A 13,143-nucleotide genomic window follows, 5' to 3' on the forward strand; every position below is an offset into this window, starting at 1 on the left:
TCATGCTCTGCTTGCAAACCAATTGACTGGAACTGGAAAGGACAGCTGACATAAGTGACCTCTTTGTCACAGAAGTCACTCACTTGGCAGGGAAGCTAGAAAAAGCTAAATTTTGCCAGCCTTGCACAGAGGTTACCACCAAGTACGCTGGGCTAGTGTTGTCAGACAAGCTCTTTTGTCAGTCAGTAGGTTTGATGGCGTCCCATAGCTCAGAGCTGCTTCTGTTTTATTCTGAAGACACAGTGTTCAGCAGGAAAGTCTCACAGGAATTAGAAGAATAAAGCTGTAATGAAAACAGATTTACAGCTCCAGGGAGAAAACCTGCCTTAGCCACTTACATTTTGATGACCCGAATGCTTTGGTTGTCTGTGCCAGCCTGACACGTTAGCATATTGTTATAGGTGGGGTCATTCAGCAGCAGCCTAAGTAAGGTGTGAGGTGTGTCCCCATCAGTGGATTCCTCTGGCCCGACAGCTCAGCCCAGTGACAGTTTTCTGTCCCCTTCTACCCTGCCCACCCCAGGTCACCATGGGCCAGAGCCTGCTGCCACCTCCTCTTTGCTGTCCCCTCCACCAGGCCGGCTGGGCCTCGGTGGGCGCGTGCCTGCATCAAACACACCTACCAACCGGCTGCCCAGCGTTTATGCGTTCTTTACATATTCCCATATGAACAGCCCATAAAGAAAACTGCTTTTTAAAATGTGAAAAATATATGTATAAAAATACACGTGCCCATAGAGACTGATCAATTTCCATCCTTGGGGAACACCTGAAAGGCAAGGCCCTGACCAACACACCAACGGGACCCGGCCCCGCTCTGGCAGCAGAGAGATGACTCGCACGTACAAAGACCTCCTCGCCCTCGTACCACTGAGAAACTGAGACCTTATCAGGAAACCGCAGAAAGCCCGGAGAGAACGTGCCGGGCAAAGCGATGCTCCCACACCCGTACCAGCTGGTTTACAGCGATATAAACCCTCGTCCGCCGCTCCCTACCCCGCAGCGGGGCAGCGCCCCACCGGCTCCCACGTACCGGGACGGCCCCTGGGCTCGGCCCGACCCCGGCATGGCGGCGGGGGCCGGCCGGCGGGGAGGGGCGGCGGCGGCCGCCATTGGCTGGGCCCGGCGCGGCCGCCAATGCCCCGCGCCCGGCCGCCGCCTCCCGCCGCCGCCGAGAATGGAGGCGCCGCCGCTGCCGGGCTTCTCCGAGGAGCAGTTTCGGGCCGCCTGCCGGGAGCTGGACCAGCCTGCACCGGCTGCGGGGGGACCCTGGCAGCTGCTGGTGGAGAGTATGGGCGTGAGGATCTACCGGCTGTACGACGAGGTGGGCGGGAGGAGGGAGATCCCCCCACACACACCGCCCCGCACCGGCGCGGGGGGAGGCCGTGCCTCCGACCCTCCCCGCCCGGGGCTGAGCCCCGCGTCGGGGGGGAGCGCCCGCGGGGCGGGGAGCCGCGGGAGGGCGGCTGAGGAGCGGGGCGGGCTGCCGGGAGCGGGGGAGAGGCGGCACGTCCCCGTCCGGGGCCGCCGGTTCCCCGCACGGGTCAGGCTGAGGTCCGTTGTCCGTCCAGGCGCTACCGGCCTCGGCTCGGTTTCTCCGGGCTCCCGGAAAGCGGCTTTCAGGGTAATGCTATTAACTGGTGATGGAGAAAGCTGCTCTGCGGAAAACACCGCTCTTACCAACCGCGGGGGGAACCTGCGAACTGTGAGGCTCGTAACGCTTGTTACCAGCTGGTGGTCGGAGAAATTCCTGGTGGAAGGTGCTGTCGGCGACAGGAGCAGTCGTGGGTCTGACGGGGCATTTGCTCTGCGTGTCCCACTTCTCTCCAGAGCCCTCTCTGAGGGATGCGTGTGGTGAAGGGGAGACCCGTCCCTGCACGCCGGGTCCTGAGCACCTCCTGTGTTAGAGCAGCCTCCTGCCTCCCTCCCTTCTCCCTCTCACCAAAACTCCCTTCGAACTGATTTCCCACCTTTCTCCCTCTAAGATCAGGAGGTGGTTCAGAAAGGGTTGGAATGAAATTCCCCCCCTTTGGGGGGGACTTAATTCTTTGAAGAAGATAAAAAGTTTAGGCTTCCAGAACTGACTTGTAGGTGATTAATTTAGTGAGTGTTTATTAAATCATAAATCACTGTGATTTATGATTTGATGACTTTTGAATCCATATAAATATCCTATTTCTTTAGCTCTGTTATCATAGTTACCTCTCAGCTTCTTATAAAGCTGGACTTCATGCTGTGCTTTGCATGAAAACTTTGGATTTGTGTTCTGAAAAATCATTTCAGGCATGGTCATGTTAAAAACAAATAGCAAATAAAGCAAACGTATAGGTCTGTGTGAAAGGCGAGACAGGGTAGGCAAAGTCTTTTTAAAACAAAAAGTCACTTCATACACCTCAGAGTTTTTTGGTGGTAAATAATCCCTATTTACAGCGTGGACGTGGTAACTGGCAAGAGCAAGACAAACTTATCTGTGACTGCACACAGCAAAGGCAAGCCTGTGGTGTCAGCCAGGTATCTATGCAAGAATTAGATATGCTGATGAAATAGAGCTTACTAGGAGCATTGCTTCTGGAGTGGATGAAATCAAAACTTTAGGACTGGAGCTTATCATAGACCTGTAAATGTGTCACGCGGTGAGCAAAGGCAAAGTAACTTAAGGAAGCTGGAGGCTGGATTTAGCCAAACAAATGGGACCAGGTGTCTGTAAGACTTGTATTGGGGCAGTCTGTCTTGCTGTGGCTTTGCTGCTATTGTATAAATTGAAGCTGGCTAGATGGAAAGTAGCTCAGGCTTCTCCTTCTCATGCTTTTATATAGAGGGACTATTGAGCTGACTAAAAAATATTTAGAAGAGTTTTGGGGTTTTTTTTGTTGTTTGGTTGGTTTTTTTTTTTGCATATTTTACGATGACCCTAATTTAGGCTGAACGGATGCTAGGTAGGATGCAAGGGACCTTTTCAAGTCCAGTCTTCTGATTCTGCTGGGAAATAAGTCTCTTGTTTGTTTTGTCTTCTAGTTGCTTCAAATTGCCACGTGAGAAGAAGAACCAAGTCTAGGAGGAGGGTCTTTGCTTAAAGTTGTTACTGGAAAAATTGGCTTTTAGCACTTATTGAACTTCAAGTCCACTATAGCAGTGGTAGTCCTGGAAGCTGAAGGCAGCAATTATGTTTCCTGTTGCCTTCTCTTTCCGCCTTCTCTTTCCACCTTCTTTGCAGGCTACACAAATCGATCTCCGGGGCTTTCCTGCTCTGTGCTGTATTCCAAGCCGCTGATTGACTCTTCTGCTGATAGGCCTTTGAAAAATTTCACTCTTGTTTTAACTTTCTTCCTATAAATTGCTGTTTTTATTGAATGTCTTTGTCCAGCTTACCTCCTGCAAGGTGTACTATTCACTTTTCAGATCATGATTTGCTATTTCATACCGTTATCAAAATACTACCCTTTTTAATAGATGATACTTAATGATGTATGCCATGATTTGTCTAGCAGTTGAACAAATAGATCGGTAGAGAAGAACAGCGTAATTTCTGGATCTGTCTTGAGCTACAGTATAAGAACTTGAAGGCTACAGATATAAGAATGACTGAACTGGTATTGTGAACCAGTTGGGAGCCTACTTTTGAATGTAAGGTAGAATCCCATGTGTTAAGTCAGGAGATTAGGTAGTGCAGCACTTGCGCTCTGTATTTAATGGCTTCTGAATTATGTGACAGTAAATGACATCACTACAGCTCTATTTTAGTCTCTTGATGGAGGTTCTATCTATAGCAAAAATGCTCTAAAGACCTATATTGTATGCCTATCTTTTGATAATCCTCAGTTAAAAAGTGTTACAGGCACTTCCAGCTGCCTATTGGGTGGAACATAAAAGCTTTAGAAACAAGCAATACAATGTAATAGTTTGTGGTCCTGAAGTTTTACTCTGGAAGTGTGAAACTGTAGTGTGTCCTCACTAAGGTACAAAGCACATGATTCTAGGCAAAGTCTCTGAGGCAAGCTCTGTTAGCTTAAATGAGAAAATTACTGCATGGCTTTCTTCTATCAAAGAGATTAAAAGGAAGCTAAAGGATGCAAAGAAACGGTGAGTGTGCTGATGAACAGCTAGCTTTGCATGTTGACTGCAAAATTAAAGTTTCAGGTGAGTTTGGTTTGTTACCTCTCAAGATGCAGTCATAATCAAAGTCCAGGAAAAGAATACAAAGACTATTCTTCAGTGAAAGAGCAGCCCTATGACATGGGGAAGCAAAACATTTTGTCTGAATTACTAGAAGAGCGAGAAGAGTTGTGGTTTGCTGTTCTCCTGCCCTATGTGACACTTAATGTAAATGTACATACATGCAAGAAAATCCACGTAGTGTTTCTGACTAGTGACCTGGAATTAAATAGTGTTTAAGGTAAAACAACTATTTTTGAAGTACCAGTGTTGTGCTTTGGCATATGCTGTTGGGTCTCGGCTCAGTTTCAGGTGTGATATTTTCAAAATTAGTTTTTCTTGTGGAAATAAAAGCATTGATGTTGTTTACAAAGGTGATATGAGTGCATGGGGCTGCACAGGTGCTGAACAGTTCAAGTTTGAAGCTAGTGTTTGATGCTTCAGTGAAGCCCCAGTGAAGATGAGTAGCTTAGGCTTCTTGGTCCCATTATTATCTTCTGGTACATCAAATCTTCATCTTCTAGGGTTGATTTGTGAAGGGGAAGGAGACAAATCAACCATTCACTAACAGAATGTTATATAATCCTTCCTTCCCTTTCCTTGAGAATGCTTGAATTTGGTTCTACACTGTATATTCAAAATACTCTCATTGTTTTAATTTAGTCCTGAACGGGTACTAACAATAGTACAAACATTGCTCTGTAGGCACAGATGGAGTTCCCATATGTTGAGAGTAACATTAAAATCATTAACATAGGAGATATCATGCACCCCACCCCTTTAGTGCAGACAGCTTTCCGTGCAAATAGCTGGTAACTATTCAAGGTAGATATAATAGCGCATTGTGTATAAGCATGGTTGTATATTGGCAACCTGGTGTAGTGGAAGGTGTCCCTGTCCATGGCAGGGGGGTTGGAACTAGATGGTCTTTAAAGTCCCTTCCAACCCAAACCATTCTATGATTGTATGAACATTGTAAAGTATTCTTGTATCACAGCCTGAAGTATAAGCATACGTAACTTGCTGGAAAGCTTATTCCAGGTCGTGGAGTACTTGGCAACCTCCTGGAAATGGCTGAGATTCTTAAGCGTGTTATATAGGGTCTGAAGACCTTGCTACAAGAATTTGATGCTTCTGGTAAGGTTCAATGTGGGCAGGATTTAGTCCATACTGACCACTGGAGATGAAAAGGGGTGTGCGTGTGTGTGAAGAAACATGCTCCCTTTGGAACTACTTATGAAGTAAAAGGGTACTGGTGTAAGGTAAGGAACAACCATTGTGCAAGGCAGGTCAGCCTGTCTGGATTTAAACTTTCATATATAGATCAAAAAGTCGAGGTTAAAGACTGAATCTTGCATTGTTTTTTGAACACTTGCTTTCACAGCTCTTGAGCGTATTTGTAGTATGTGCCCCACCTAACTTCCTTCAGCTGTTCTCCCTGCTGCAGAGTATTTCCCTTTCCTGTGTGACTTTTCCTCTCCCCATTCTGTTTCCACAGCAATCAGGACTTTATGAGTATAAAATCTTCGGTGGTCTTGCTGACTGTCCCCCAAAACTGTGTGCAGATGTCTATATGGACCTAGATTTCAGAAAACAATGGGATCAGTATGTTAAAGGTAAGCTCATCTAGGCAGTTTAAAAGCAAGCTTTATGTCCACATTGACTCTTCCCACTAAAACTTTCTTCAAAGGTATTTTAAAGTTGCTGCATCCAAAGACTTTGGGCCAGACTTAAGTAGCTTTTCGGATAAGGTTGCACTCTGCACGTATACAAGTAAAGACTGACATGGAACAGCCAATATCTCATCACCACATAGCTTTCTTCTGGAATGAATTCTTTCCACGTTGTTTAAAGCATATAATTGGCATCACTTGTTCTGCTGGAGCATCTTGTAGCTTCTAGTTGTTGTAACTCCTAGGTTAAATTTTAGATGTTCTGGGGCGAAATGGAGAGGGTACCTTTTGTGCATCTTTGCATGTTGTGCTGGAGCAGTGCAATCATAGAATACCAGGTTGGAAGGGACCTCAAGGATCATCTGGTCCACCCTTTCTTGGCAAAAGCACTGTCTAGACAAGATGGCACAGCACCCTGTCCAGCTGAATCTTAAAAGTGTCCAATGTTAGGGAATTCACCACTTCCCTGGGGAGATTATTCCAATGGCTGATTGTTCCCATTGTAAAAATTTTCCTCTGACTTGCACCAGTTTGATGCATGATGGCATGTCTTTTCCTGAAAGCATTGGTTGTTCTTGGCACCTTTTACAATCAGAAATGGGTATATTGAGAGAATAGTTGGTGACTTCGGGCTTTTACAGAGAAAAGAATAACTAATTTAGTTGTGTTTATTTAATGTTGCCTTTGAAAAGGGGAGTTGAACCTGGATATCCCTATGATGTTAAAACATCTTAAGTCAGCAGTGACAAGGCAAGGATTCAGCTGATGTAGGCATCCAGTAATCCATTTATTTTAAAGATGGGGAGCCTTTTCCTTTTAAGCCTGTGCTTAAAATCGGTTCAGGCCAGTAAGACTGAAACATGCTCAAAGTGTTTTGCTGAACAAAGAACAGTGTTAACAAGCACAACATTTAACAGTTCTGTGTTTTTTAAGTTTAGGACAGCTCTATGGGGAACGGCTACTGGTAATGCCTTTGGCTGTATTGATAGAGAGAACCACGTTTGACTCGTGTCGGTACTTGGTCAAGCTTAAGCAGCTATGTCTTCATTAGTACGTGCTACTTCTCAAAATGGGCAATAGCTTTCTTGTAGCAAAGGCCACTTTGCCATTAACGAAAGAAAAAAGCTGGAGTGGGACTCAACGTTATCATATTGGATGTAAAAATACTATGTTATCTTGAGTTACTTCAGCAGTCTTTCATTTAAGTGCATTTAGGAGAACTGAATCCTTCTTAAAAAAACACTTTTTTTTTTTTTGGTAATGCCTTCATAGAGAAAAGAAAGGAAGCAGTTGGGGGAAGCTACACCCTTAAACTAAAAACTAGATAATGTTGCAGAGTTGGCGTTTATATCCTTGCTGACCGTGATATGTTAATCTGTGAATTTATACTTGTGCTGGTACTTCAAGTCCAGCATTTCACACAAGTTAACTCTTGAAGGGCATAAATATAATGTTAATGCTTTCCTTTTAGCTTAAAATTTGACACAAGCTCTCACATTCTTTAGAACTGTACATATGATGAAATACCACTAGCCAACATTTTCAATGTAAACAATATAAGCTTTGTTTTTCTCCTTTCACATTTAGGGAGAAAACCCAGAAAACTTCCATTCAGAGCCTTCTCGCTCTTCGTTTTACTGTTTTTATTCATTGTTGCTCTTACAGTTATGCAATAATGGCAGTCCAAAGAAGAGTTTTCTGCTGAACTGCTGGCTGGTATTGAAATAAAAACATGACCAGAGTAGAAGTAGCTGCCTTTTTAGTTGAAAAGGTAACGGCTCCTGCACTAAGCATAAGAGGAGCTAATCTCTATCCTCTAGTTCTGTTCAACAAAACTCTTTATGAAGGCCTGACTGGAGGCAGATGTGGACAGGATTCCTGTGAGTACTTCAGAAGGTCAGGCTTTGATCTGTTCTTGCCAAGGATTTGCCTGAGGCCTCAGAAATTTTGGTATCTGTCTGCTACTATTGTTGCATTGCTGTTAGTACCCTGGCTATTTCCAAAGCAGGCTCCTGGACATCTACGAGATGTGGACATCCTGAGGCCTGGTCTGCAGGGAAGCTGTGACTAAACTGTAGAATAGTGACTGAGGTACCATATGCTTCTGTGGCATGGTACAAAATGGTTGGGCCTGAGCAATATTAAAACTTGTTACTCCTGATTGCAACAGCATCCTGATTGAGATCATACTTCCTAACAATTTAATGGTAATAATTGACTGCTAAAGCAGCAAATGCAGCTGTGACTGTTACGAATAAAACGGACTTGAGATCTGTTGTAGTAATGCTAAGTGAAGTCTGGTTATTGATTAAAATGCATTGTATTCTGCTTTGATCAGAAGCTGTCCACTAGTATTGACAGACTAAAGTGAATACAGGTGGGACGTGACTTACCTATTGCGTGCTTTTTCTGTGTTTGCAAAGATACAAAGGTAGATGAGTTAGTAGCTACCAATTGCATCGAGGTCTTTTAAAATAGTGTCTTAATCCCTTTGAAAAAGGAAAGCTCTGCAGTTAGAAATGAAAGTAAAGCTAATAAACCAATGCTCCAGTGACCTCTGGTGGATAGCATAATGCTGTAGCTTATTACAACACTGGGAATATTGTGCATCCAATACTGTTCCAACCTGGAGAAGAGGAGAAGCTGTTTTCGTGGGTGACAGCTGACTTGCAGGGCATACTAAGAGAAGCCTAGTTTGAAACATGTTATATAGGGAAAGAATCTCCCATCTGTGGCACTCTTCTTGCCTTAGCAATGAGATTATCAGTCTGTTCTAGCCTTATTTTTTAAAACTACTGAAAGTGATGTGGCAGACTGTGTGCGTTAACTCTGAAGGATATACAGCACCTCAGGCAGAAGTCTGCTCTAAAGGAGGAACAGACCACTCTTGACTGTTAATGTGAACCATCTCTCTGGATCACACCCTTTTTAACTGCACCCATGTAATGACCAGTCCCTGAGCAGACAGGAATTTACCCTGGCTCAGCCCTATGGCTTGTCAGGTCCATTGCCCTGATAATGGCAGTTATTGTCTCAAGGGAAGAAGCCATACAGTAGACAGTTTTTCAAACTCAGTTATGTAGTTTGACTTGAACAAATTTTTATCCTTCATGCCACACTAGTACCTGACTGAGTCACTGCTATGTTTTAGGGACTGTTAGATTTCCACCCCTCCCCCCCCCCCCCCATTCAGCTGCCTTCTGATTGAGTTTCCAGGCAGACTGAAGGTGGTGTAATGAAGGCTTATAAACTGCTCAAGCTTCTTGCTTGTTGCCCGTATATACTGCTGTGAAATTCCTAATAGCTTTTCCAAACTTCATTAATCCCTCATATAAGACCTCTTCACGTATTGAAAAACACTGCTCGTTAACTCAGAATCATTTACAAGGATAATGACATGCTTGTGAAAAAGCATACTGTGCTTGTGGCTCAGAATTATACAGAATATGCATAGGTGAGGAAACAGCTTTGAGATGGAAAGGCTTTGAATGAGCTAACTGTCTGAAAAGGAATTTGACTCTGCCTCCCCCCAGAATTGTTCTGGTTTTTTGTTTTGGGGGTTTTTCATTAGGTGGGTTTTTTTGTTTTTTTTAATCAATGAATTCAATAGCAGCAGAAAAACAGGCCACCTGCTTTTGTGTATTTGGTTCCTGAACAACCCTGATACAGAACTTTTCTTAACATCTTCTACTGCTACAACTTTACATACGTATCAATTTTGACATAAGGGTTGCATGTAAAATGTGCTAATGTCAGAAATCTGAGCAGTTCTTGATGCCACGTATGGTTCTGTTGCAGTAGAAATTTAAAATATCTAACAATCTTCCTTTTTCAACTGTAGAACTACATGAGAAAATATATGATGGTGAAAAAGTAATCTACTGGGAAGTGAAGTACCCTTTTCCTCTCTCAAACAGAGATGTATCCTTTCAAGCTTTTTTTGTTCCTCTTGCAGTTTTTGTCACCTGGTCATCCAGGGATCCCAACAGTATACTGATTGTACTGCTCTGCTGCACTTGATCTAAGATCTTGCAGTCCTCATGTTACATGGAATATGTATAGCATGAAGAAGAGCGTGGGTGCCTCTTCCCACACACAACTAAAGCTCACATAGCTGAATTATTACTCTGCAGGATTGAATCCTATAGAAGCATAAGAAATAATTTGAAGGGGCTGGTATTTGTAATGGAATTCACTTGTCAATTCATCATATGTCAAACTGACACTGTTTTGACATGCCTTCTCAACTTGGAATACAGTATGTCTATATTCGTGAATGTCGAGAGATGGATGTTGATGGGCGGAAGATCTGGGTTGTGTTAGCTCAAAGTGTGTCTGTTCCTCAGTGCCCTGAAAAGCCTGGTATTGTCAGAGTTAAAAGCTATAAACAAAGTCTGGCAATTGAAAGTGATGGCAAGACTGGATCTAAAGGTAAGAGGTCAAGAAAGTGTGATCACAAGTCATGTAGAAATGGAAATTTTAAGCTAAAACCAGTTCCTATAAAGTGGATGTACTGAGCACTAGGAGTACTTAAAAATAAGTGGAACTTTTGGAAATGTCCAGTGCAGCGTGCTACTGTTAAGAATCTTTTAACAGTTGGGCTGGGTAGTTAAGAATAGACTACTGACCACATCATTCTGCACTCTCATCCCACCCCCACTCCCTCATCCCACACTTATTTTCCTGCCAGCCAGTTCAGTTGGGTAGAGTCTGATGCTAGTTGCAATTTGGTTAACTCAGCAATGACTTAAATATCATGCTTGACAGATGTATAGATTAAAGGGTTTGCCTAGAGATTGACTCCTGTCTGAGATTAGTCCTTTAAAGACAACCTTATTTTATAAGACAGGCTGCCTAAAATAGTTTGCAATAGTCTAAATTAATATTATGGTGCTCTCAGCTTCCCAGAGGTTAACTGGGAATGGCTATACTTATTTCACATTCCACTTCAGTACAAGTTGACTTTTTTGTGAAGAATTCAGAGCAGAACTGTTGTACTTGGTGCTTCAGTCGTGCACACTGACAGCTTCTGTCATACGGTGTTAGAGCTAATACTCAGACTATGGCTGGATAATGTTGTAGTAACTTCTCTTTCATCTCTAGTCTATATGTACTATTTTGATAATCCTGGTGGCATGATTCCATCATGGCTGGTCAACTGGGCTGCCAAGGTAAGTAAAGGTTGACAGCACAATTGTCTTTGGCTAATCTGTTTCAAACAATGTATTAACTGTATCCATACCTGTCTTCTGCATGTTGGGTAGCATTAATTTTTTCTGAAACGGATGTATTGACCTTTCTAGCTCTTATGCAGTCCCATTTTTAGAATCTTGCTATTGTCTGCTTACATGGCAGTTGTCTTAATTTTTAATTTTTTTTTAAATTCCTGTCAAATTCCTTTTCTTAATCAACCAGCTGGGTAAATTTCTGCAACAAAAACAACAAATCCATGTTCCAGAGCATATGTGAATAGCCTTAACACAAGCAAACTTCAATAGTGCAGTCTGTTAACAAAGTATTAAGAGAATGGTCTGCTGCTTTGTACCAGATCTTGGAATTGTCCTGTATTTGTTTGAAGGCCTCAATCTATATAGTGGGAATTCTCATCTTGCTTATAGTTTTTCTTGATAACATTATGCAAGAATGACTTTTCCACTTTTCTCTTTACAGAGTGGTGTGCCTACTTTCTTGAAGGATATGCAAAAAGCTTGCCGTAATTATTCTAAGAATATGTAGGTCAAAGTTGATCTTAGTTGTTTAACTCATAGAGCTCTGCACTTACAGGAGTGACTACTGTATATTACACTGGATAAAATCTACCTCTAATATTGGAAAGATTTTTATTTTACTTGGTTTATGCCTTGAATTTTATTAGATCTTTGTTTCCATCTCCAACTGAAGAGCTACCCACTGACAAGGTAATACCAACATCAGCTGCATCCTCTAGAAAGTACTTAAGTTTAGCCTTGTCCCCCATGCTTTGCTTATGCTGATTGTAATGTGTCAGCTAGAGGAATTCCATTGATTACATCCTTGAACAACAAACAATGATCTTGCTAGGAAAAACGTCTGAACTTGGACTGAAAATTCTCTGCATGTTATTATGCCTGGATCTGCCTTTGTGGCCTTGCAGGGTGGCTTCCTACTGAAATTGAATAATGGAACTTGCATTGCTTAGGAGGAAACACTTTTGCTACCCAAGTTTGTAATTGTAAACTGTCTGCCTGCTACAAACCTAAAAATGCTGAGGGCATATAGGTAAATTACGAGAAGTCTGCAGTAAGAACCGGAACTCTGTGTTACTAAGCTTCCTTGTGATAGCTTTAAGTCCAGATATGAAAGGACTTGTGCCTAAAGCCTTGCATTCACATCTCAATATCCCTAAACCAGTAGCTCTGTCCAGCTAGTAAAAAAGGAGGAGTTGGCTTCCATGTCTGATTTAAGGGTAGCAAGTTATATCTTCAGAGTCAGTAGCTTTATCTATAAAGCAGCTTGGATACCAACTTTAAACTGGAAGTAATTTTAAAGGGCATGCCTGCAACTAAATGTGAATGAACTTGATGTGAAACTTTGGCTTGCTTGCATTTTTAAATTTCATGCTGATGTAAAGAGTGAAACTGTAATTTTGGATGGTAATCCACTAAAAGTACAACTGAGCAGGAAATTAAATTTCCATCACCTTTGTGGGGTGGGGGGGAGTGGGGAGGGTGGACCGCATAAAAGGTGAGAGGTCCTCAATCTCAGGGATTTAAAATATTCTGCATCATTACTAAATCTGATCCTGTTACTGAACAAATCTTGTAATGGGGTAGCTTTGTCTTGTTAAAAAAGAAATGATTGAAGTGATTGCCTTTATACTTTGTGTAAATATTTGTTTCCAATAAATCATTATTCTATCCATGCAGTGCTCTTGTTCCATCTCTCACATTTAAGAGTGGCCATGCTGGGCAGGTCACAAATGACACGTTGATATCATGGGCTGTTTTATTTTTAAAGGCTTTTGAAAGAGTAAGTTGGATTCATGAGAAATAAGTAGGATTCCATGTGTTCTGAAGAGCTTGCTGCCAGCAGTTTAGGCATTTTTCAAGTGTCTGACTTGGAGACCATTACTGAGTTGAATATTACAGTGCTAGACAACTTTGAATCCATTTTAAATTTAGCTGTCACATGTGTTTTTTTCCAGCAGATAAAGAACAGATATCGAGAGAGAATAGTTCTGAAGCATAATTCTCTTTAACTTTCCATGATTTTTGTACACATGCACTTACTGGAACTGGAGCCAAATTTTTATTTCTGTGTACTGAAAATGAATTGCCTCT

At 42.6% G+C, this 13,143-nt stretch overlaps 1 protein-coding gene across 2 annotated transcripts; it reads left to right on the forward strand.

The window, feature by feature from the left end:
* The first annotated feature begins 918 nt into the window (after nucleotides 1–918).
* On the forward strand, nucleotides 919–12,724 carry PCTP (phosphatidylcholine transfer protein). Of its 2 annotated transcripts, none has more exons than XM_069799230.1 (6): nucleotides 919–1,323; nucleotides 5,650–5,767; nucleotides 9,666–9,745; nucleotides 10,084–10,255; nucleotides 10,928–10,995; nucleotides 11,495–12,724. In XM_069799230.1, exons 1-6 carry the CDS (start codon nucleotides 934–936, stop codon nucleotides 11,558–11,560), a joined length of 894 nt encoding a protein of 297 aa, XP_069655331.1. In that variant the 5' UTR covers nucleotides 919–933; the 3' UTR covers nucleotides 11,561–12,724. The 2 variants fall into 2 exon arrangements, with proteins under 2 accessions (XP_069655331.1, XP_069655332.1); XM_069799231.1 differs by lacking the exon at nucleotides 919–1,323 and adding an exon at nucleotides 1,459–1,623.
* Nucleotides 12,725–13,143: the final 419 nt, after the last annotated feature.

This window comes from Haliaeetus albicilla, chromosome 12 (genome assembly GCF_947461875.1).
Source record: "Haliaeetus albicilla chromosome 12, bHalAlb1.1, whole genome shotgun sequence".
Lineage (NCBI taxonomy): Eukaryota > Metazoa > Chordata > Aves > Accipitriformes > Accipitridae > Haliaeetus > Haliaeetus albicilla.